The sequence below is a fragment of the Teleopsis dalmanni genome, chromosome 2, assembly GCF_002237135.1.
Source record: "Teleopsis dalmanni isolate 2A chromosome 2, ASM223713v2, whole genome shotgun sequence".
Classification (NCBI taxonomy): domain Eukaryota; kingdom Metazoa; phylum Arthropoda; class Insecta; order Diptera; family Diopsidae; genus Teleopsis; species Teleopsis dalmanni.
In genome coordinates, this window is record NC_051847.1 from 158,294,639 (window position 1) to 158,319,817 (window position 25,179).

Here is a 25,179-nt window from a genome sequence, read left to right on the forward strand (position 1 = left end):
GAAAATAATCTTATATTAGCGATTTTCTTATATATTTTGGACAACAGCTGTTAAAAATAAAAGGCTCTGAACTTTTTCCAATTTCGTCCGAATTTCCAACGATAAGACTGGAAATAATTCAATTTGTATTTTAATATCAAATATTTGCAAAAGCAAACCCATGTTGTAAGGTTCCTAAAAATGTTTTGATCAACATATGACTTTGCAACATCATCTGTTAGTGGTGCACAAATTTCATTACAATTTGCAACAAAAATAGTCTTGTTTTCTCATTCTTGATTTTTCAATAGATTTGGGTAAATTTAAGGGTGTTGAACTTAAATCTTCAACCCGTATCTCTAGTACATTTCTGGGATTCTTGTGTTTCAGCAAATTTGCTTAAAAAAATTCCTGCTGTTTTCTCTCGCTTTATGAAAAAATAAAGGGAAGGAAGTTGGAGAAAGCTGGCTAAAGTAAAAATGTTTATTATTTGTAGCAAGTTTACTATAGCCACGAAAGTCGTATCTTTATAAATAAATAATTTTTTTACAACCTCAACTTTTAGGGGGTTATTATTAAAAGCTCAACTTTTAAACGGATTGCAGATATACGCTGAGCAGTTTCAAGTCAATCTAAAGCCGTTAAGAAATTAAAAATGTTAGTGCTACACAATGTTACAAATGAAAAAAATCGCTTTCTTTTGCGAAATAATTCATGGGAATTAAACTGACGGCTCTTGGATATTTGTGCCCCTCAGGTTTTCGTTTGTCATTGCACCTGTATTTGATTAATGAATATTTTCCATTACGAAGCTACCTTATAGAATACAATGGTAACAAGGCAAAAGATCTTTTTTTGCTTCGTTTAAACATTATTAGAAATCAAACAAAAAAATAAACTTTATTTTACAACCGGAAACAATAGACATCAAATCAAAATGATAACCAATAGTTTTTTGAGTGAATAAAGTCATACTTGTCTGAATTTTGTCATGCTTAAAGTTTTAAATTACGTTATTCTTAAGTCAGTGTCATACTTAAGTCAACTTTTTGAATCAAGTACTGTCTAAGTAATGCCTATCTTATCGGCCTTGAATGATATAATAGAGTCCAACGAAGTATTAGAGTATTTCAATTAACCTATTTAATACCAGTTCATAGTATATATAAATTTTTTGCTGGTGAAAACACTTTCTTTACACTAATGTTACACTAATTTTAAATATATTTTATTTTTGTTATTACAGTTGGTGTTATGCTGCTTTAAATGAATTTTTTTTATCGTAATTGTATAGATAATATATTACTAAAGCAAAGCGCATAATATTTTTCACAAATTAAAAAATAATAACTCTTGTTTTAACATATGAATTCTAAAAACACAATTTTTTTCTTTGTGAAGCACTTTTTGAAAAACTGCGTATTTATATATATATTTAATTTAAATCAAGTTTAATATATATGTATGTTATATTTGTTCAATATTTAAATATTTTCCCATAGTTCCAAATAATTTTGCCCAATACTTTCTTTAACTTTTTCTGTTTTATTATTATATTATGTATTTTGTTAAATTTAATTCAAATTTTTAAACACTTTTTTTTGATTTTTTAAATTTCACTCCCCGTAAACGTATTTGTATGTCTTCTGTGTACCAACGAATTTTCTATATAACTGTCGCATTCCACGGAGCTCAGTATTTTGCCTCTACTACTATGGTTTAACGAAATACATTAAATGAAAAGTTTCATTAGATTTTCTGGCACTATGCATAAAGCATGCGTACGACGAAACTACAATGATATAAATGGATTCAAAATTGGATTATGTTATTTAATTTTATTAAATTGCTATTATGCAGATCAATAAGCATTTTACTCTTTAAATTCGAAAGAAGTTTAAATAAGGGAAAATTTAAGAATTTATTTAAAGATGAGAGATAATTTCATTCAAGTTTTCTTTCATTTATTTATTTAATCTAGTATATGATTATTATATATACCGGAATTGTCATTTACCATTTGTTATTGTTTGGTTATTTTTTGGAATGCTTGAATGGCAGCATATATGAATATATAGATACATAAGTGGTTAAATATAGCTATGTATATATGCACTTACATTGGAAATAGTTTTTCTTACGTTTCAATGATATTTTGAAATGTCACACGATGACACTGCATACGTGTATTAACAAAAGAATTTCACGGTTACCGACATCAATATTTATTGATTTTCGCCTTATTTATTTGTATTTATTAAAAATGCTTGCTATAAAAAAACAAATACTAACTTTAGCATATATATTAGTATTATATAAAGTGTTCAAGTAATATTCAAATTACAATAATCATTCGATAACTACAGTACACCTATGTAAGTTATGTATCTCATTTATATCGTTTGAGCATTTTATTTAATTATTTTAATATTAATTATATAATATTATTTAATATTATATAAAACAGTTATTGTTACTTTTAAAAAATTATTATTAGTATTACTGTTTTCTTTTAAATTATAAAAACGATACAATTTCTTCTTTATAGAAATAATAGAGTTATTCCTAATTTTTTTTTAAAAAAATATGCAATTATAAAAATGTAAAAAAATGTTGCGTTGAGTAATAAAAAATGCAAGAGTTATAGATTATTATATAAGTTAACACCCATAGTCTCTCAAATTCGGCCCAATCAACAACGGTACAATAATGCGATATTATTTGCTCGGCTGATTGTTACCAAACTTATTTCTTTGAAAAAGTCTCGTTTGGCCCTCGCAGCTCCCAGATTTATAGGCAAGACCCTTTTACTTTTACTTAGGCCATCGACATGCAAAGACAGTGTATTAATTTTAACTTATAAATAAATAATTAAGTAACTCACTGATATAAGATAGAAGGATAGAAGATAACAAAGGTCAGCAACTCGCCTCTCCTGGTATAATCTTTGAGGGCATCACAATGGGTAATATATGCCCCCGAGTAAAAGTGCTGATAACAATCAGCACGCGCCTTCTCAACTTACCCTAACTCAGTGCAGTTGCCATTTAAATAACTTTAGGTGCCATTTTAAATTATGAGTTAACATGAGCGTGTCCATGGTGACATCTTTTGCTCATCTTCTTTTAAGAATATAATTATTATATATTATATGTATTATTAAGTAACTGTACTTAAAAAATGCACCATTAACGAAATAGCTTACAAATTACTCGACGAGGGTGCATTAACTTCCTTAATATGACTTCAGTTTTTCTGCAGAACATCCACTTAGCAAACAATAACAGTACTTACATACATTAATAATAAATTATTTACGAAATCAGAGGCCGTTGCCAAATGCCTATGCAATTAAAATTCTTTTGAGATTACAGCAAACAGTTTAAATAGACCTCCGATTAGGTACTAATTTCTTAATTGAATGTTTTTCAAAGATGGGATTAAATTACATTTAGTTTTCTTCGAATTATATTGCAACATAGTTGAGGCCTTTTCAGAAAAAAAATACGTTTAAAAAACAGAGCTTTCTCGGATTTTGGCACAAAGAATCAACCAAAATAAACAGCTTAATATTGAATTTTTCTGCTTTAAATTGTATAACTCTGATTTAAAATCGATATAATTATTTACATTTAAGGTATAATTTACGAGTATCTTCATTATTTCTTGTCCATTCTACCACATTATGTCCCGATATATTAATTGAAGAAAATTGCTGCGGATGCTGTTTCGTTGATGTAATGAAAAAATAATGATATATTCATGTTATCCCGTACGGTTTTCATTTCGGAGTTTTATTATTAAATATCAAGAATAAGCATAGAGATTGGTAAATGCAATTAGTTTAATTTCTTTTAGTGTTTACAAGTTTTATGATTTCAATCGGGTCTGAGATTATGGAAGATAGTGGCTTAATAATTGATTTCTTAAATATTGATCCATATTTTTTGATATATTATTATCATTATGCGATGGGTTCTTATGGTATATGTAGAGATCTATACAGAATTGAGAATTTTTTATGGACTCTTCAGATGCTTTCATGTTTTTACTGAGTTTGACGACTTAAAAATGTCGACTTAAAAGTGTTTTTAACAAAGGGTTTATTTTTTATTGAAGATCATTATCAGTTTATAGATATCAGTTTCAAGCTTGAAATCTTCTAGCAGTCTTATAAAGATATTTCTGGGTTTTTGAAAAAAGAGTTAATCAAATTTAGAAATGAATGATTTCCGAGTACATATATTGTATTAGTAAATATAAAATAACTTTTATAAAATATAGAATATTAAATAATAAGAAATTATGTTATTTTGTGAATCTTATTAAGCAAATTAGTATAAGTTTACTAAATCCTTCCAGTCACATTGATAAAACAAATATGAAGTTAACAGAAACAGATACTCAATACTATCCATTATTGTCTTACTCATACAGTACATTATAAATGTTTTTTATTTCATATATATAGAACATTTCAATTATTTTCTATATTATGTTTTTCTAAAAATTTGTCTAGCCAGTTCTCAATGACAGGTATATTTTCACTTGTCCATTTGGCTTCTTCTTTAATATTTTGTAGCGATTTTTTAATTATGTGCTCGGCACTTCCAAATTCGTTTTTTCGTAACTCATATAAGCGACTAACCATATCGTATCCTTCTTGAGTTGTAAAAGCTCCAGTAGCTGCATTTATAAGATTATCCCATAGGTTTGTTTTATTAGCAAATCTATAATAAAAGTAAAGTAACTCAACTTTCTTTCAAAATTTTTGATTTACCTTTGTTTTATTTCTGCCCAATGATCTGACAGAAAATTGAATAAGGTTGTATATCCGCTTGATCCCCGTTTTAACATATTAAAAATAAGATATAAATCTGTTTCTGTAAAATGTTCATTACTTTCCAAAATTGTTAAATTAAGAAGACGATAAATTTTTTCAGCTTGAATAGGGCACCCAGCCAACATCTTCAACAGATACGTTCTTTCACTTTGCGTTCTATTTTTTGGAAATTGTATAACGCGTTGTAAACCAAAGTCCCATTCATCAGTTGTGCCCCATTTGAACACTGGACATATATAATCATTTGCAACACTAAATATGTCAGAATGATATATATGTACAAAATTATTATTTATTAATATTTACGCATTTGAGTAATCTGGGTGTGGACTTTCCCTCCATACTTGATACGCTCTCTGTGCTTCATCAATGCATAAACGATAGCCTACTCGGCATAAAAACGATTTAGCCAAACGCCTTAAATCAGATTTCCAGTTTTCGCTTTTATCACTTTGCTCACCAAGTTCCAGATATAATGGAGTGAGTAATGCTCTTACATATGCCTTTAAAATTTTTTAAAATAAAGTACTTGTAGTTCCTATGTACGATTTCTTTGAAATAAATTATTTTTCGTAAATTAGTATTCATGTTTGGAAATTATATTGAAACCTTTATATGTACGTAATGACTTATTTATGACATTTATGCAAAATTAGGTTCATTTATGGACAAAGCGAAGCAATTAACGAAGCAATTAACGCATATAAAAGGCTTTTCACACTTACTACAACTATTTTTAGCAACACACCAACATTTCATTTCATTACCCTTGTAAGTTATATTACCTAGACTATCACAAAAAATCAAATCAATTGATATAGGTAATAGGTGAGATGAAAGGTTGTTAGTCCAATACATAGCAGAAAAAGCTACTACTTGAAAAAATCCAAGACTTTTGAAAAGTATCAATCTTAAGTTATTAAAATATATTAATTTTTGTGATAAAACTTTTAATCTTCTCAAAAGAATAAATGAAAAAATATTCTTATGGTTGAACATTCCATTTAGGAGAAAAATAATACCATTATACCAAACAAATAGTGAATAAAAATAACTCACAAAAATAGTTTTCTGTACGTAAACATAATACTGCACATTGCAAAATTATATAAGTGACTTTTGAATTGCATTCCCACTGAGTATATTCTCCAGATGTGGCCTACAGTGGAATCCTAGGATGTGTTCTTGTTGCAAACCCTAAAAAGATGATTATAATTCTGTTTGTAATATCAGAGTTTATATTTTCTATTTCTAGCAGCCCTACTGCAGCTGTATGATTTTAATTTACTTTAGTCTTCCTTTTTTATTCTTCTGCACTCAATTTTTAAACAAAATCATCTTGCAAATATATGTTAATGTATGGCATACGAGTACTTAGTTATTTACCTCAAACTTGCTTTTTATCACTAAAATGTCAATATGTTTACTAATGTGGTCAATAAATGTAAAGACAGGATTCCAGATAACATGATTACGCTCATAAACCATGAAAAGTGTCATATTTAATGCTGTGGCAAAACTTAATTCTCCAGCATATGCTAAATTCCAAGCATCATGCAACAGCTTTGCTCTAAAAATGTAAAATTTAGTAAATGCTTATATTTGGTAAACACATAGTGTAGATATTTACCTAGTATATAAAGGCAATTTGTTTCGCCCATCTTTTGTCTGCAAGTATTCTGACAGCAAATTCCAATTTTGTAAATCGTAATTAACTGGGAATGGACCAATTTCTTCCGGATTAACTATTATAAAGTTCGATTCATGTGTAAGTCCTTCAATCGTAATTTCTTTTTTGTTCATCCACACATGTGGTGTAAAATTAAGAAAATTTAATTTTTGTTGTTGGACGAGAACTATTGGAATAGACCATATCATTTTATCTTGCCCAGGTACATCATGCGGGCGTTCTCTTAAGTAAACAGTCTGTGTTACTTTTGCGTTATTGTTGGCATAGTTACGGATAATTTTAATAACTGGTAAACGGTCTTTTAGAATCCATGACTCGGCAATATTTACTACATTTAAATCTTTACTTAATGTATTATCGAAAAATGCCTGTTGCGTTAAACTATCCCATAAATTCACACCTGTAAATGTCCCGTACATGTGTTCTGTTATAAATCTTCTCAACCCACACCTAAACGTGTTTTGACTGAGTGTAAAATTCAACATACGTATAAGAAGTTCTGTTTTATATGAAATCGATTCTTGCTTCATTCCAGTAATTTTGGAGTGTGGGAACCGTTTACTTAATTCATAATACAAGGTATACAATTTAGTCATCGGATACATTCCATTTAATTCTAAACCGGTGTCAATCTAAAAAATAATTTTAGATTTAGTTAGAAAGTACTAGTTAGACTAGATAGTCCTACAAAATACATAAGATAGTACTTTAGCTAGAATTATTTTTAAATGTAAAAAAATTAATTGTAATATGCATACATTGATACATAATTTCCACTCTTACTTTTTGGTGTTGCTACCGATCATCATAGCACGAGTGCTCGAAGGTTTAATTTTACCGTAAAACCTGTTAAACTAATTGTAACAAAACTTATTAGAAACATATTGAAACAATATTTTCTTTTATTAACTTAATAAAGCCGTTATATAATGTAAAACCTGTAGTAAACCCAAATTTTTATTAACCGCCATTTAAAAAATATTATTTATCACTTTTTATCGCTTAAAGGTGCATCCATACCAAAGCGAATGCTTGCGAACGAACAAACATACGCAGGTAACCGTACCTGTTAAAGTCCATTTGTTCGAAACCGTTCGCTTGCACGTGTGAATGCACCTTAACTTACGTCAAAAGACATTTCCGCAGCAACAAAATTCGCCAAGGCTTTGTTTATGTGAAAATCATTCCACCAGTGTGGTGATACGCAGCACCCTATCCACTGCTGTATAAACTGTTGTGCCAGAGTTAAATATCCATTTTGCGAAATTTCGTTTTCCCTGCAAATGTTTGAAATTATATACAATAAATATAGTAAATTTCTCAAAATGAATAATTATATTTTTATTTATTGGATAATATTAATGTAAATAAACTTAACGAAAAACAAATATATCAGAAAAATTAAATTAATTTTTATATAATGTTCATATTCCTAGTAATACCACAGATTTTACTACACTTTATATTACTTATATATTAAAAAACAAACAACTGTCACCAAAAAATAATATAAAATCTTTTATTGAAAATTCGTAGGTTTTTCGATTCCTAGATTATCATAGTCATCTGTGTTAAATTTCAAGTCAATATATGTATTTATCAGAGTTACGCGCATGTTTTGTGAACAACAAAAAGTTAATTTTTTCTTTAATTATTGTGACAGTGTGACAATTTTAAAACGTATAAAAAAATAAAAATAAAAGATATATAATTGTCCTAGTAACTAGTTCAAGTACTAGCTTACCATCGTCGAGCCAAATCGGTTAAAGTGCCAAGTTACTTAATATAATCCGAGAAGTTCAGATTCAACACAATATACAAAATGTATCTAATTGATCTCTAACTGTTTGTATGTATTTATCAGCATTTCTTTTTATTTCTTTTATACTTTTTATTTATGTCTTATATACCTCACGTAATCACCACTGACTGTCCTTTCTGTTCGGATAGCTGAAACTTATTTTTAGTAGAAAAATAGTTGTTAATATAGAACATCTATATTAATAAACAAAAATACAAGTACCACACCAATCTTACTTTTATTTGAAAAATTTCTTACGTTTAATCTTAAAATATCATTTCTATATACCATACATATACTATCAAGGTTTTTATTAAAAAGTAACTTATTTTGTTATATACCCCACATACTTACTGGAACACCAATAATCCGCAATTATTTAGTGTTTGAACGGATACCAATTTGGGAATAGCGACCACATCAATTTTAGACAATGGAACTGTTGTATTGAGATAAATTTGTATTTGCAAATAAACTCGACGGAGCTTTGCATACATATTCTAACCAATTAAAATTTTCAAGAATTTTATTTATAAAGTTAACAAAAATATTTATTTTCATTACCTCGAGTTTTAATTGATTTTGTGAAGTTGCCCACAGATTTATTGTGGGAAAATCAGTTTCTAATAATGTTTCATTTGGATGATCAAATTTTTGTAACTGTATAATTATGAATCCGAAAGCATAGGTTGACATAGGCCACGTCTTTTCGAACTGGTCAATATCATTATTATCATCTCTGAAATAAATTTCTCACTGCACACATATGTACATACAAATTGTTAAGGAAATATTTGCGAATTCTAAGAATATATAAATATGCGTATCGTTATCAAATATTTTAACCATTAACGTTAAAAATATTCTTCAAATTGGAACTGAATTTTAAAAATTATAGCATTTAAATATTGAAATATATTGATATTTAAATTTATAATACTTTCTTTCATATTTGCTTATACTTGAAAAATAATTATATAATTTTGCTACAAAAGATTGTACTGCTGTACTGTTCTTATTTTAATTTTAAGTCTAAGGATATATATCATGAATTAACGTGTTGATTACCTCGGTAAAATTATAACGTTTTCGAGTAACTAATTTTTGATCATTTTTTCAGTACTCGTTAAAATATCAGCTGTTTTTTATCACTGAGAAGTGTTAGAGTAAGTGAACAAAAATAAACAATACACTATAGTAGTGTACTGTTCATGTCCAAAACATAAAACTCTCCACACACACAAAAAAATTTGAAAAATATTATGTCTTTATGATACACACCTAATATTAATAAATGCATATTTTATATCTTTCTTTAAAAAGACAGACAAAATCAAAACATTAAAAATACAAACAAAAAAGTTTTTTCTTTTTTGCAAATGAAACAACAACAATTCACATTAAAAACATTTTTAGAACGTTATGGTGGATTGCCCCATAGTTCCAAAGTTTATTACTTCGTGAAAAAAAAACACTAACGAGAACCTAAAAAACCTATACAGATTTTGGCAACACTAAAATTTTATACTTTGTGTTCTTCATACACAAACAATAAATTTTGTTGATGTGTTTCGGACTTTATTTAGTGTACTGTACGTGTAGTGTTTTTTAACAAAAATACAAAATAGTACACTATGTTTGGTAGATTAAAGTATAGTTTTGTTCACTGATTCAAACAACATTAGTTTTTAAGTTGTTTATATGATTTATATGTAATTCTTGGAAGTGAAGTGAATTCAAGAATTGCGCGCCCATATACAAGCATATCATAAATTTAAATATAAATATTTTCTTATTGCAAACATTTCCTACACAAACTTATTAACATGCTATGTAAATATAGCATACTACGTTCGAATCGCAAGCTATCTTGTCTAAGCGAATAAAACCACATCTTAATTTGAAATAAGCCAGTTATATATAAGTTACAACAATTAGTATATATTTTGTTTGTTTATTATAATCATAACGATTTTTTTGTAATCATAAACCTATTTGCTCAGTGTCTTCAAATGAAAACTTATGTGTTCAGTAAGCATTAAAGAAGAAAATATGGGAATGTTAAATTGGCTGAATAGCTGTCAAAATATTATGTTCGCCTAGCGAATATAGCTGGCGAATCGAACATATGTTTAAAATAAAATAAACTTACAGCGATGTCGTTTGAACCAGCGGAGTATTAAATAACGTTGTATATTTCTTCGGCCTTATTATTGAAACAGTAAATGGCACCTTAACAAAAGATGATAGAAAAGTTTATACCAGTTAATAATAACTAAAATTGTTGCTCGTTTCTGGTCAACTAATATCCAATGCCTTAGAAATTTACTAAGAACATAGATTTTATTTAGTAAGATTTCTAAATAAATTTCAATGAACCTCTTATGTTCTACTTTTATTTTGTACTTAACTTTAAAATTTGTAATAAACACTCAGCAAAATCCAATATTTAGAATTTAAGAACATAAACAGGCCCTTGATATAAGCTTCAAGTAGCTCCCCGATATTATATAATAGCGGTTTACTTAGGGTGACTAAAAGTAGTTTTGCTTTCTTTTAGTGAGTGTAGCTGTAACAATAATTATTATGAGGAATTTCTATTGTGGCCACCCGCTATCCAATAAGCCAGAATCGAGTTATACCTGTCTTGAGGTATCCTTTTTGTTTTTGCTTATAAATTATATTTATGTCTGCTTAAGATTGTATTAATTATAAATGGCAATTTTTTGCCATTTTGTTTCTATATTTTGTTTTAAGTTTTTCGCTGTTTTGTTTTTGGAAAGAACACTTTAAAGAAAAACGACAAGCTTGTAATAATATCTTATATGCTAAATAAACCAATGATAAATAAAAAATTAAGCATGAAGAATAGAGTTCTCTTATATAAAGAAGTCAACAGATCCAGACAATTGCACGGAAGCAGAGCATACTATAAAGCCTCAAGAATAAAATTAAAAACAATTGAAATATATCAGAATAAAACATAAAGGCGAATTGTAAATGCTCCATGGTACGTACACAATAATGATATACATAAAGATCTGAAAATGGAATCTATATAAAAGTATATGAGAGAAAAAGCAATAAAATTGTTTAACCAAATTGACAATCACAAAAATCCATCACTAGACTTATTCAAAACCCCACGACACACAATAAGAACGGGCAGATTCGCAGAACTGCGAAACTTTATATTACAATATTACTGCAATAGAGTAAGAAAATTATACATAAATAATTAAAACAAGAACAGCAACATAAACAACTAAAACAAAAAACAAAAAAAAAAAAAGCCAATAACAATAAACAACAGTTGCCAATAGAAAACCTACTATTGAAACCAAACCTAGTGGTAATTTAATTCACCACAAAGAATACAAAGTCAAAGTACTTATTGATACTGACTCCCTAACAGGAAAAACATATATATCTTTTTTGACAGTAAATCGGCACTCCTAGCACTACGCTCACCTCGAATAACGTCAAAACTAGTGTGGGAATGCCTTCTACTTCTCAAAGACCTTGCTGAAAGGAACAGGGTCCACTTAATGTGAATTCCAGGGCACAACGGATTTGAGGGAAACGAAAAAGCAGATGAACTAGCTAGAAAAGGGGCGGCCTCATATTATATTGGGCCACAACCATTCTGCGGTCCTTCGTGGAGCTTTTTGAAACTTAAAACTAATGAGTGGCTGAAGAAAGCAGCTCAGACTGATTGGGATAATACAATTTCCTGCAGACAAGCCAAAGAATCCATGCCGTTTAGATCAATAGCCAGAACTAGGAAGCTACTAATGCTGAACAGAAGTGGTATCCGACTTGTCACAGGATTTCTCACTGGGCACTGCGGAGTTAAAAAGCATCTATCAAATCTAGGTATTACTAGAGACGATAGCTTCAGACTTTGTTGCGAAGAAGAAGAAACAGCAGAACAAATTTTGTGTCACTGTGATAGTTTTGCCAAACTCAGACTTCGGTATTTATCCACTGCCTATCCGCTTATAACGGAATTAGGCAACATTTCTCTAAAGAACATATTGGCATTCTTAACTGCCACTCGTCTATGGAACTGAAGTGGGTAAGTCATAATAATTCTCTAAGGATGCAGTGATGCAGTGACAAGTTCCGTTTCCAACCCATCTTAGAAATCTAATCTAATCTACTGACTCACTAGCAGAAACAAAAACTATAACAAGGTTTTTTTGTTGCTGTCTTGCTATCTTACAAAAGATTTTATGTCGTTTTACAATTCTGTTAGACTCTTTAATCTATGGCTAGCTATTTCAAGGTATTTGATATTAACAATTCTTTTACTCATGCTTTCTGATATGACAACACGTGTAAAAACTCTTTGCATAACAGATCCTTTTCATTGCTATTTTGTTATGTTTTTACAATTTCCTTAACAGTCAATGTTAAGGTCCCTTCTATTTTATCACACTAGGTTAGAGATTGTTGAACGTGAATTGCATCCTAGTTATCCGATAGAATATCGATATCTTTTTTGTATTACCAGTCAGCGTTTACTATCACACATACCTTCCTAATTGCGAACGGTGAATATGCCTCCTCCTAAAACCATCAGTAAGGATTGCTGTGTACTTATCGTCTTTCAGAGATTCCGGTAACCATTCTCTTATTTAAAGTAGAACTGTAGTGAAATTCTTGTTGAATACCACCTTTAGGACATTTCAGTTTTATCGAAAAGCTTTTGTAATTGTGTGGATCAGAGGTTTTTTTTTTAAAGAGCCTGTTTTAGATGACGTTAGTGTACTAATAGTAGCCTTTTGTTGGATATATAAATAAAATGCCATCATGTGTGTCAGGATGTTCAGAGCCTCTCTGAAGTATGAGCCGATAGTTCCGACAGCCATCACAATCGTTTTGTATTATCACCATTAAATATTTTTGATGGTAAAATTAATTTTATCGGGTATTTGAGTCATAATAACCCGTTATAAAATTACTGACATTAATTTAATATTTGATTAAGTAAATGGCATTTTATCAAACACATGGCAAAATAAATTAAAAAATTACTACTTAACTTAGTAAAATTAATTAAATTATTATTGAAACCGGTATATTATGGAAAGAAAATATAACGTGCGTAACATGTAATATAAATAAAAACTTGTAATAAAACACTCTATCTACTTAAATTATAGTTAATTATTAAAAATTACCTTAAAAGCTGGTTCGTCAAAACACGGAAACAATCTACGTGCATTAAGAAGCCTCATATTTGTAGCTAAATATTCTTTCGTTTGATTACCTTCTGCTTCCACGTAAGAACTCTTGAACAAACCCTCTGTTTCAAAATATATTTGTCCGTTAAAGTTTAATTCTATTAAGCACTTTGTGCCTTTTTTCATGACTTCTTTCAAGTATATAACAAAAATGCTTGTTTTCCTGGATTGGTCCGTCCGTAATATATCTAAATTTTTATCAACCCTGAAAATAATATATTTAATTTGCATGTAGGTGACATCTTTTGTAGGCATATTGCAAATACACAACCGCTTATTTTAGAAAATAAGAGCACAGCAAACAATAACACTTCGCTTATTATTTAACCCAACTTACAAGCAACTAACTCACCACACAGAGCTGCCGAAATTATAAATTTGTCATATTCTATATGATTATTGAAAATAAATGTGAAATTTCTAATTAGTTTTCAATATTAACGAAAATTAGGTAATACAAATAATTATTTCTATTACCTAATAAAAATTCTGTCTTGCAAACTCGTTGCACGGTGCACGAAATGCACAGACTGCGCAAGCTTGCAATGAACTACAACAAAACTCACGCACAAAGTTTCTTGCAATTGCTTGCAATCTTGCTATACCTAAACCTATGTATATATGCTTGCATCGAAACAGAAAAGGAAAAAAACAGCTGTTTTGACATGTGTTGCTTCTCATGTAGATGTGGTATGCTGCAAAAACAGCTGTTTCATATGATGTTGCAATTCTGCAATAGAAGTCTTTTCGTACTCTTGCAGTTTTAGTATAGCATTCTTGCATTTCATGCTATTTGCAATGACTTTGCAAGACAGAGTGCATGCCCCTAATATATTCGAAAGCATTTCGACTTGTGCCAACTATAGTAATTTTTATTTTATGTTGCCTTTTTCCAATATGCTTACAAAAGATTAGGCTTTAAGTAAAATATTTGATAATTTAAAGAATTTTTTGAATAGTTTCAAAATATTAACTAACATTTGACTTTCATTTAGTTTTTTAATTGTAATATTAAATATTTGAAGATCATAATGTGCGTGAAACGAGATTTTTTTTGAATCCTCTTTCCAAAAGATATTCATTTTCATATTTCCTTCAAAAGTGCAATCGTCAATATTGGGATACAGCCGAAGCTCATAATTCTCAGGAATAACATCTTTTGGGAGTCTGACATCAGAAATAAGAGCTTGTGAGGCTGATAAATCCACGCTTCTCTTATTTATCTGTAATATAAACAACAGTAGTATATGCAAGAATTTGAATGCATCTAATGAATTTTTCATTATATATGTTAATTATCATAAAATCAGGATATTTTCTTTGTACCAATTTTTGGCTTTATAATTGAACTACTTACACTGAATTCTCCATTTTAAGAAAAAAAATGCTTGCTATTATCTCACATTTTAAGACTATTTTTCTTTCGACCAATTTTGAAAACTATTCTATATGTTCAGTGTTAATCTATGGAAACAAGTCTGATATGATAAAGCAATTCAAATAATTATATTATATCAAACAACTTTTTTGGCCAAAATAAAATAAATACATTTTAATAAATCGACATGTTATTTAAAAAAATATATTATACTAACCTGAATTCCACTGCTAGTTCCAATTATTAATAAAATCAAAAGCACCTTTAGGATCATTTTGTATTCTACAGGATAAAAGTAGTTATAAATTTTCAAAAAATAACTATCATATCATCATATTACCCTAAAATGTGAAAAAACAATGCTTTTTGAATTTGATTTATTATAATATTTATTTATTTATAATAATACTTATAACGAGATATTTTCGAAAAGTAGTGAACTGTAACAACAAAAATTCTTTTTAATGTTATTTTAATTAATTAAATTTTTGGCTGACTATACAGCTGTTTCGAGCTGCATAATTAGTGGTCTTGAAAATAATTCTTGTAGTCGTGCCCTGTCAAATTTGAAGCTCAGAGTCAACGCTCCTTAACCAACTGACACAAAGCCGTACTTCAACTTCTCTTTTATGTTTGTACATTTTTCTGGAGTTTTGGTAATTTGCAGTGAAAGTTTTATTAACAAATTCACTTGCTGTGTTTATATTAGAATGAAATCATAAACCAGCTGTAGAATAATTGAATTAATTAATTATATTTTTATTTTCAATTGTTAAATTTCAATACTATTCTGTTTGTAGAGGCATTATTTGTTGTATGATTTATATATTGTTTCTTTCTTAATAATATTTATTTATTAAGATTATATATAACTATTAACTGCATTATTACGATATACGTAAAAATTTTCAAGCACACTTTTTTGGTTGAAAAAATATTTGCCCATTAATTATTGGTTCCAAAGCAGTCAATCTTTTTATTGTTTGTATTCATTTAAGCAAATCATTTCAATTTTATTTGAATTTTGAAAATATTTTGCTGTACCAAATAATTTTTTTTTTTAAATCTTTTATTGGATATGAATAGTACAATTTTAACTATTTGTTAATTTATTACTATTGCTGAATTGCACTTAATAGATATTAAGTAATACGTATGCGGGTTTACTGACCCAATGTTTAGCTCCCATACGTACCAACTAATATGGAAAATTATTATGAATATTCAAATTGACGTACAGGGATCTATAAGATCTATTGTGTGATATCTGAAGAATGTCTCACAACAGCGTACATTGCACCCTTTGGTATAACTCGTCACACTTTGTTCCATTTAATGAAAGTCACTTGAAGGTATTCGATTCGTTTGCTGAATAGATAAAGGAAGTAGAATTTTACTTCTTCAATAATCTCACCTTTGATATACGGTACTTAACTGAAGTGTATCCAATTAAGGAACTGGTAACTGATTTAAATATGTTTATATAAAAATTTTATAAGAATTTTTTTTGTTATCCTCAACAAGTTATTGACTTTATCAGATCTTAAAACAATATATGTACATTTAATTTTGTTATCACTTAGAAAAGGTTAATCATGTTAATTAGTGATTTTAGAACATACGACAATTCAGTTTCTCACTAATAAAAAATTTTATAAAAAGGATTGTTATATTGTGCTTATGTATAGAATATTTATAGAATTATTATTATTAATTAATTAATTTTCAAAATCGTATATATCTAATTTACTGTTTACTTAAATCACGTAACAGATACTCAGGTTAAACATTCGCTTGGATTACAATGAAAGAATTATTGAAACACTATTTTTTAAATATTTCGAAAATGTAATTTGTGAGTATTCAACTTGAATTTTACCTTAATATATTAATATTTCTTATGTTTTTCGAATAGTCTACAAAATAATCTTCTTTTTTAAAGGTACTTATATAAACTAAAAATCAAGTTGATCATATCATTTTGTTCAAATAGCAAGACTGGGGCAATAATAGCGTTAAACTATAAACAATTACTTTAATTGAAAGTAATATTTTCATTTGCATTTGTATTACATCACTTATGTCAATGAGATAGTATCCAATGAGCACAAGCACATATATTTTGATTTGTCAGTCGTAATTGATAGGGGGCAGTTACTGTATTAAAATGATCGTAAATCTACTAAATGGTTTTTTTATCGCATGTGATAAAGCGTCATTCAGTTAATGATTATATACCAAAGAACCCTAATCAGAAACTACTGTGGATATAGCTAACCAAGAAGAAATATTTACTTATCATAAAATAGATTTAAATTTATTTTCTGCGATATTTAACGATTATCATGAAAAATGGGTTCTAAAGAAATTCGGATAAATCGAAATTGTAAATTATTACATGGAAAACTTATTTATTTCAACCTAAAATAAAACCATATTTTCACTATATATAGTAATTATATATTTATATTTCTTTTAAAATATAAAATACTATATATTTATATATATATATACATAAAGTTTTAGACATACAGTAAGAAGAAACTTTTATATATATTGAAAAAATAAACCAAAAATTTGTTATTTAATTAATTTAATTATTTTGAAATTAACTTAAAACAGGGCTCACAATTATGGTATACTGATGGGTCCAAAAAGGAAGATGGCAGTACGGGAGCAGGAGTTATAGGACCGAAATTCCGCAAAGCAATCGCAATGGGAAAAACTGAATCCATTTTTCAGGCAGAGGTCCACGCCTTAGAGCTATGTGCAAGAGAATGCATACGAAGGGGCACCCGAGGTACCAAAATATGCATCCTTTAAGACACCCAAGCAGCTCTAAAATCTTTAGCAAAATCCTTATTCCAATCAAAGTTGGTCTGGGAATGCTTTCAACTTCTCAACACCCTAGCATCGAGGAACTATGTTACTCTTATGTGGGTACCGAGACAAGAAGGGTATGAGGGCAATGAAATAGCAGACTCCCTAGCAAAGAAGGGTGCATGTACTCCTTTCATTGGTCCAGAGCCCTTCTGCGGGGTAACTTCACAAATAGCTTCACAAATAGCTTATTATGTGAACGGGAGAAACAACATCTACTTGAACACTGGAGAGCCCAAACAGGCATGCGACAGTCAAAAAGATTCATTGATCCTGATCACATCAAAGTTGATGCTATCCTTGGCCTTAGCAGAAACGATATTAAAATCTGCACTGAACTTCTTACTGGACACTGTAGACTTAATTACCACATGAAGATTATAGGTGTAGTAGAAAGTGACGACCAGTCGACTCTGTCATGAGGAGAAGGAAACATCAGACGTAGACTCGATTACCTTAAAAGCGGGATATTAGTCTCAAGTCAAATAGGTAAAATTAAGCCCACAGCAATTACAAGATTTATAAATAGTCTAAAATTGGCCTAGTTGGGCCTCTAGGCGCACAATAGATCTTTTAGGTCGGGGTGCTTCAATAGCCTATTACTTAAATAAAAATAATAATTTAATTATTTTGTGTAATTTAGTAAACTATACCTAAATATTTCTTTTTTGACTGACACTTTCATCACTCGATATTACTTACTTACTTATTTACTTACTTAGTTGGCCATTACAGAGTGAGTCGTCCTTAGCCGCGATTTGTTGCTTGCTATCGCCAGTTGGTAGTACTTTTTTTTTTTTTGCAGTAGGTTTAAGCATCGAAAGCCACCGTGTGAGACTTGAACCCACTAAACCACCTCTTTGGAATGTAAGTGGAAGATTGCACCCGCAGATGCAATACCATTCCAGAATTAGGAGAGACAGAAAATAAGAGCTTAGTATCGTTGGTAGTACCAGCGCCCCCAAATCGTTGGTCACCTTGTCCTTCCACCGAAGATGCGGACGTCCTCTACCGCATTCTACCGCTTTCCACATTGTAATGCACTTCCACCTGCAGGTCCTGAATCAAACACATTTCTAGCCGGAACTCTTTCTTCCATTTGCACGATATGACCAAGCCAGCGAAGCCGCTGAATTCTTATACGCTTAACAATGTCAATGTCGCAGTATAGCTCATACAGCTCATCGTTCCATTTAATTCGATACTCGTCGCCAATGCGTAAGGGACCATCGATTTTTCAAAGATTTTCTATCTCGAATGCTTCTAATGCCTTCTCATCACTGTTGGTAATTGTCCAAGCTTTTCCACTATACAACAGGACAGGTATGATAAGAGATATGTAGAGCGTGATCTCTACAAATCACTCGATTATATTTGATACAATTCAAGCTCAATGTTAGCTGGATTCGAAGTAATTTTAGATTAAGGTATCTTGGAAATAAAATTTCTATTCAATTATGATAAAATCAAGGAAAGATTCTGAGAAGGATAACGCTCTTAATGTCACGTTACTAAAAAGGACGGGATACGTGTAGAACAGTAAACGGCTGCATCCGTCAACCTGATGCAAAGCCTCACTAATGATGAGACTAATATGGTCCTGATGCAAGAGCTATGGATATGTACTGATCTTGTATGCGGATTTAGAATAAGATCAGAATCTTGTTATATAATAAGAATCTTGCTATAGGTATCTCGTAAGTTCACCATTTTTCAGATCCGTATTTCTAAAAATCTTCTACAGATGAGTAAAATAGTCCTCATTCTGCGTTTTCATCAAATCAAGAAATTTTTTCGTTTTAACGCCCACTGCTATAGGTAGATATAGAGTCTTGTATCAGAATCTGTTATCCCCATTGCATATTGACAGCTTTGTACACTCCCATGCAGAAAACTGTGGTATCGCTGAATGCAACTTTTAATTATTCATGATTATAAGTAATTAAAAAAGTGGTGTCTAGTTTCCTTAATTAATATTTTTCACGATATTAAAGGCTTGTACTAGTGAAACAATAATTGGTTAACTTTTTTTTATGTATTCTTCTTCTTTCCAATTAATTAAGAAGACAAAAAAATGACTATTTAAATGGAAATAATAAATTTAGTACGTGGAGTCTTTCCAATGTTAATCTTTTGTTGTGAGTCATTTCTTTATTTATTATTTACTTTGGCCATAACAACCCGTTACCGGATTTCGGCCTGATGCCGCATGTCTTTCCAGACGTCTCTGCTACGTGCGCGCCTTCTCCTGTCTCGTAAATCAAGTGCGGTCGGGTTGCCTCAACTTGATCACTCCTCCGGAGACACGGTTTCCTCTACATCTCCTTCCCCAACTAATTATCCAAATACTTTTTTCGCTTTCATCCATTTTCATGACATAGCCCAGTCATATATACCACTGGATGTTAATTCGATGGATTATATCGACGTTGTGGTAAAGCAAGTACAGTTCGTAGTTCATTCGGATGCGGTAGTCATTGCCAACTTGTACAGGATCAAAAATTTGACAAAGAACTTTTCTCGCAAAAACTTCCAGGGCTGCTTTATAATTATGTGATAATACCTATGCTCCTATTCCATAGAAAAGCACATATACTTCATTATGCCCTCATTCACTGCTAAGTCCATTCTTGCAGATTCGTTTTCGATAACAGCAAAGGCAACTGTAACATCATGCTTGCTACGCAAAATAATGGCATTGTTGACGGAGTAAGCAAGGAGCTGGACATATTTATAAAATATTGTTCCATTACGATAAACACCTGCCTTGCATATGATCACTTTCTAATCGAAATTGAAAAGATCACATAAGGGATCATCTTGTCTGAATCCTCGCACAGTGTCAAAAGGTTTGGAGAGACTGAATCTTACGTTGACGGAGCTACGGGTATTGCCTAACGTTATTCTTCAGAGTAGTATTATCAAAAGCTGCTTTATAATAATAATAATAATAATAATACGCCTTGCTCGATAATTATGATTTCGAGCAGCCTCTTATACTGGGCATAGGCTGTCTATAAGCCGCTTCCACCTTTCGCGCCGTAACGCTACGTCCTTTATATCTGTAATGTTGCTTATGTTTCTTCCTAGGGGCTTCAAAATGGTGCTTACCAGGTGTACCGGTATGAAGTGAGCGTAAAGATACAAATATTCCGACAGGGAACATTTGTTGTGAACGACCCTTTTTTTTGGTTAATTTGCTATGACATGTGTGAAATATATTTAGTATACATCAAGTCATTGAACAGACAACATCATATTTTTTCATCGTGTTAAAAATGTCGAATTTTGTACCAGAAAGTGATGATTTGCGGAAAGCATTAATTTTTTATTTTCATTTGAAGAAAAGTGGTGCAGAGTCGCATCGAATGCTTGTCGAGGCATATGGTGATCATGCTCTATCAGAAGCAACATGCAAAAAATGGTTTCAACGGTTCAGAAATAATAGTGCCTATTATGAATTGCCTATCGCTGATAGACAGTAGAAAAATTTCTACTGCTGATAAACAAAATCAAATTTTGGTATTATGAAGTGCAAACCGATAGAAGTTTTTCTATCAGCGGTAGACAAATTTATCTACTGCATTTGAGCAGTAGAAGTTTCTCGATCGTATAAAATATATGCTGTTAAAACGCTTTATATAGTCAATTTATCATAAAAATTTAATATAACTTAAATATTACTAATTTAATAGTTAGTAATAATGCATTTAGATTTAATATAATATATATTTAAATTTGGTTTTTGCGTTAACTACAAAATATATTTATTCACGACGCTACCCAACGAACTTCCGTTATTCTTACTTCACTCGATTGTGACATTCGCTGTCACACATAGGTTAGGTGACCACATGTTGTTGAAAATTTTAAGGTGCCCAGTTGTGCGTTTCGGATGTAGGTTAACATATATTTAATATATTTGATTTCAAGTGTAGTGTTATATGTATATTGAGAATAATGATTGTTGCATTTTTGTTTTATTTTGTTATTTATTTATGTGTATTTATTCAAATATTTTCAACATACGCAAGCATTTTTCAAATTTCTTAGATATATTTTTCAACGAATAATGTATTTACATAAAATTAAGAAATAATAAAATTAATAAATTTTGTTGTAGGGAAAAATTGAGGAGCAATAAAAAGCAGATAGCAAAACTTGTTGCAAATATTGGAAAAAATATTGTTGCAAATAGAGAAAAAAGAAAGGCATTTGCAACAAGACACATTCCAGACCAATGTGGGACAAAATTACAATTGAGCTTAATAGTCTAGGCGCCTAGAAAATATTGAAAACATTTTAGTAAAGGGAGGCAAGAGTATTGTGATCAAAAACTTACTGTAATACAAGAAAAATTAAAATTGGCTATCGAAAACACCGACAAAAGATATAAATATCGGTCCTTTAACCTTCAACGTCAAGCACAATTAGAAACAGCAGTGGGGAAAGGACGCATCCTTGACGTACGCCAAAAATTGTACAAAAGGGCTCAGACAGTTTGTTGGTCAACAACTTTTACCATTCTTTCTAGAATAATTTTCATAAATATTTTCATCACAGAACTTGGAACCGTAATGCCGCGCCAGTTGTTACAGTCACTTAGGTCTCCTTTCTTAGATATTTTGATAAGTTTCTGTTAAGTTTCTGTTTCCCAAATGGTTTTGAAGAGCGGGTATAAGATATCCGTTGTTAGTTGCAAATCAACTTTCAACGCTTCGGCCGGAATATTGTCAAGATCTGCAGCTTTTCCGTTTTTCTGCAGTTTCACCATATTGCATTGGTTATTTCTCTTTTTGAGGGATGATCAACCCTAATCGGTAACTCATTTACGTTGTCATTTTGCGTTATCAGAGAATTCTTTCTTATCGTCCCGAATTGCAATTTTGACACGTTTGTCCAGATGTGTGTACTCCGTTCTCTTTCGCTCATTTTCGATCATTAGGCTTCTTCATGGCATTTATTTCATTTTTGAGTTTTGCTCGTTGTTTTATCATTTTCCAACTTTGTGCTGAGATGAAGTCGTCTTTGATATTATTTGACGCTCTACCTAAGGTTACCATACAGGTTTCATTAATAGCATTTTTATTTTGTTCCAGCAATGTTCGGGATTTAGGTTGTCAGTAGGAGCAGACACTTTTTCAGAGAAAAATGTTGCTTTATATTTGGTGCTTTTAATTTAGAGACCTTGTATTTAATTCTGCTACAGTTAACCGCCTCCTTAATTCTTTTTGGGTTGACTAGTATTTTGCCAACTAGTAGGTGGTGATCAGAGCTGATATCGGCACCTCGTTTATTTCTTACATCAATTAACAATTTTAGCATTAAGGTCGCCCATCACAATTTTAAAATCTTTCTTTGGTGCTTTAGCAATTGCAGTGCTTAGCTTGTCATAAAAAGTATCTTTATCATTTTCGTTGGCATCTTCAGTAGGCGCATAGCACTGAACAATCGATATATTTTTCGAACGATACTTTAATCTTATCATCATTATGCATTCATTTATTAACTTGTACTCTATCACAGAATCGAGGCATTTAGCATTTACTAATATTCCTACACCGTATTGGTGTAAGTCATTTTCATTTGGTGTGCCTGACCAAAACATAACGTGACCTTTTGGGGTTCTAATTTGTCCACATGCATTCCATCTAACTTTGATCATGCCCATAAAGGCTAATGTGTAATTTTCAAGTATTTTTGCCGCCTGGGCCAGTTTACCCGCACTATATAGCGTTTTTACATATAGGTTCCAAATCGTAATCCATTTTCGTTGTTTTTTTCGTCATCAAGTTTGGGTTCAGATTTTCATTTCTTATAGACTTTCTGGTTTTTATGAAGCGGTTTACGCTTCAGGTACAATGAGTGATCGGCCCGTTGTACCCTAACCTGATGATGGGGCTGCCATCAGAGCCATCAGGTATGACTGGAAAGTTAAAAAGTTTAGGGAAGAAAATTTTTGAGAATGTGCCTCGGCTTTCGCATTTTCAGGCAGAGGACTTATTACGCCGGTCCTTGATCGGCGCGTCGTCAGTAATTTGTGGTAACAGGTTCGCCATGAAAAGGCTTACCGGCGGACTTGTTGAGGAGAGGCTAGATATTGATGTATTGCGCTGTTTATGTTTTACTTCCGGAATCACTCAACCGTTTATGAACCCAAATATGTTTATGTTGCTTTATAATCAACAAAAAGGTGGTGAGTGTTCAAATGTGACCAAATCATTGAGTTTGCATGACAGATATTAGGCTGACCTCGCGATAGTTGGCGCAAATCGTCAAATCGCTTTTTTTCAAAACAGGACATGTGCTACTGAGATTCCAATCGCTGTGCACAATTTCATCCAACTATATTCTGCAGGTAAGCGGAATTGATGATATCATCGCCAGATAGTAGTTTGAACAAATGTTCCTTCCGTACTTTCAGTGTACTCTTTGTATCCATTGCCTTGAGCCAACCGGTTGACTTTTTGATAAAATTTACGGGCATCATTCCTGTATCTACACTTCTCGCTTTTCTCTCGCTTGCACCTTTCTTGATCTCCTCTCTTTACTTTTCTCATCTCCCAATTTTGTTCACTGACGCTTCGCGTAACTGCTGTCTACAGGGTCCTTTTATGACCCTGTTCTTCACACCAGAAAATCAGCGACACTCCTCGTCGTACCATTGGTTTCGTCGTAAAGAAACGCTGGAAACCATGGACATCTTTTGCAGTTGTGCGTAGGGAGTGAGAGGTATATCCTCATTGTCTACCGGAATTATCAGGACGGGAACGTTGGTTGTTTAATTGGCTAGATAGTTGAGCAGCCAAGACATCGGCTGTCTGTCGTGATCGCAGATTACAGACATCAAGATTTTTCTGTGCACTACCACAAGGTAGTGGTCTGAATCGATATTTGAACCACGGAATGAACATACGTCCGGCGGGCCTGCAATCATAAAGGTATCTTTGGTCAAGTCGTCTTTTTTTCTGTCGACGCGTAAGCCAAATTAAGATGGTGTTGAAAATTAAGAATTGTAGCAAGTCTTTCATTTATCGGTGTGTATCGCTAGACTGATTTTGATAGTCTCTTGCTAACCACAAAGCCATATCGAAATCACGCCTATTTGCCTGTCAGTTGGAGTAGATAACACTTTTTGCTGTTTTAGAGTAGCTTTGTCTTGTTCGATCGCATTTTACTGTTGTACTGCATTTTAAATATTTAAACGTATTACTGCCTTCCTTAATTTTAAATTCATAACATATTTCAAGCGTGACTTCCTAAATATAAAATATTTATATAAGGCATATCACTGCATTCCTGAGTTTTAAAATATTTATATTTTTTGTTTTTAATATAACATTAAAACGACGTTATAAC

General features: G+C 31.0%; 1 protein-coding gene across 1 annotated transcript; it reads right to left on the bottom strand.

Moving 5' to 3' along the window:
* Window positions 1-4,198: 4,198 nt before the first annotated feature.
* LOC119681451 (aminopeptidase N) lies at window positions 4,199-16,879 on the bottom strand. Its single transcript, XM_038094647.1, has 13 exons — window positions 16,820-16,879; window positions 15,158-15,222; window positions 14,541-14,785; window positions 13,500-13,767; window positions 10,466-10,545; window positions 8,878-9,052; window positions 8,668-8,813; window positions 7,639-7,789; window positions 6,453-7,144; window positions 6,209-6,392; window positions 5,129-5,325; window positions 4,760-5,074; window positions 4,199-4,709 (listed from the first exon to the last, which is right to left on the bottom strand). Exons 2-13 carry the CDS (start codon window positions 15,212-15,214, stop codon window positions 4,457-4,459), a joined length of 2,763 nt encoding a protein of 920 aa, XP_037950575.1. The 5' UTR covers window positions 15,215-15,222; window positions 16,820-16,879; the 3' UTR covers window positions 4,199-4,456.
* Between the last annotated feature and the right edge of the window lie 8,300 nt (window positions 16,880-25,179).

Coding starts and splice junctions, on each gene's coding strand:
- LOC119681451 (XM_038094647.1), bottom strand. CDS start 15,214: ATGATCCTAAAGGTGCTTTTGATTTTATTAATAATTGGAACTAGCAGT. Junction 10,546..13,499: donor TTGACGAACCAGCTTTTAAG/GTAATTTTTAAT, acceptor TCTTTTGTTAAG/GTGCCATTTACTGTTTCAAT. Junction 5,075..5,128: donor CACCCAGATTACTCAAATGC/GTAAATATTAAT, acceptor TGACATATTTAG/TGTTGCAAATGATTATATAT.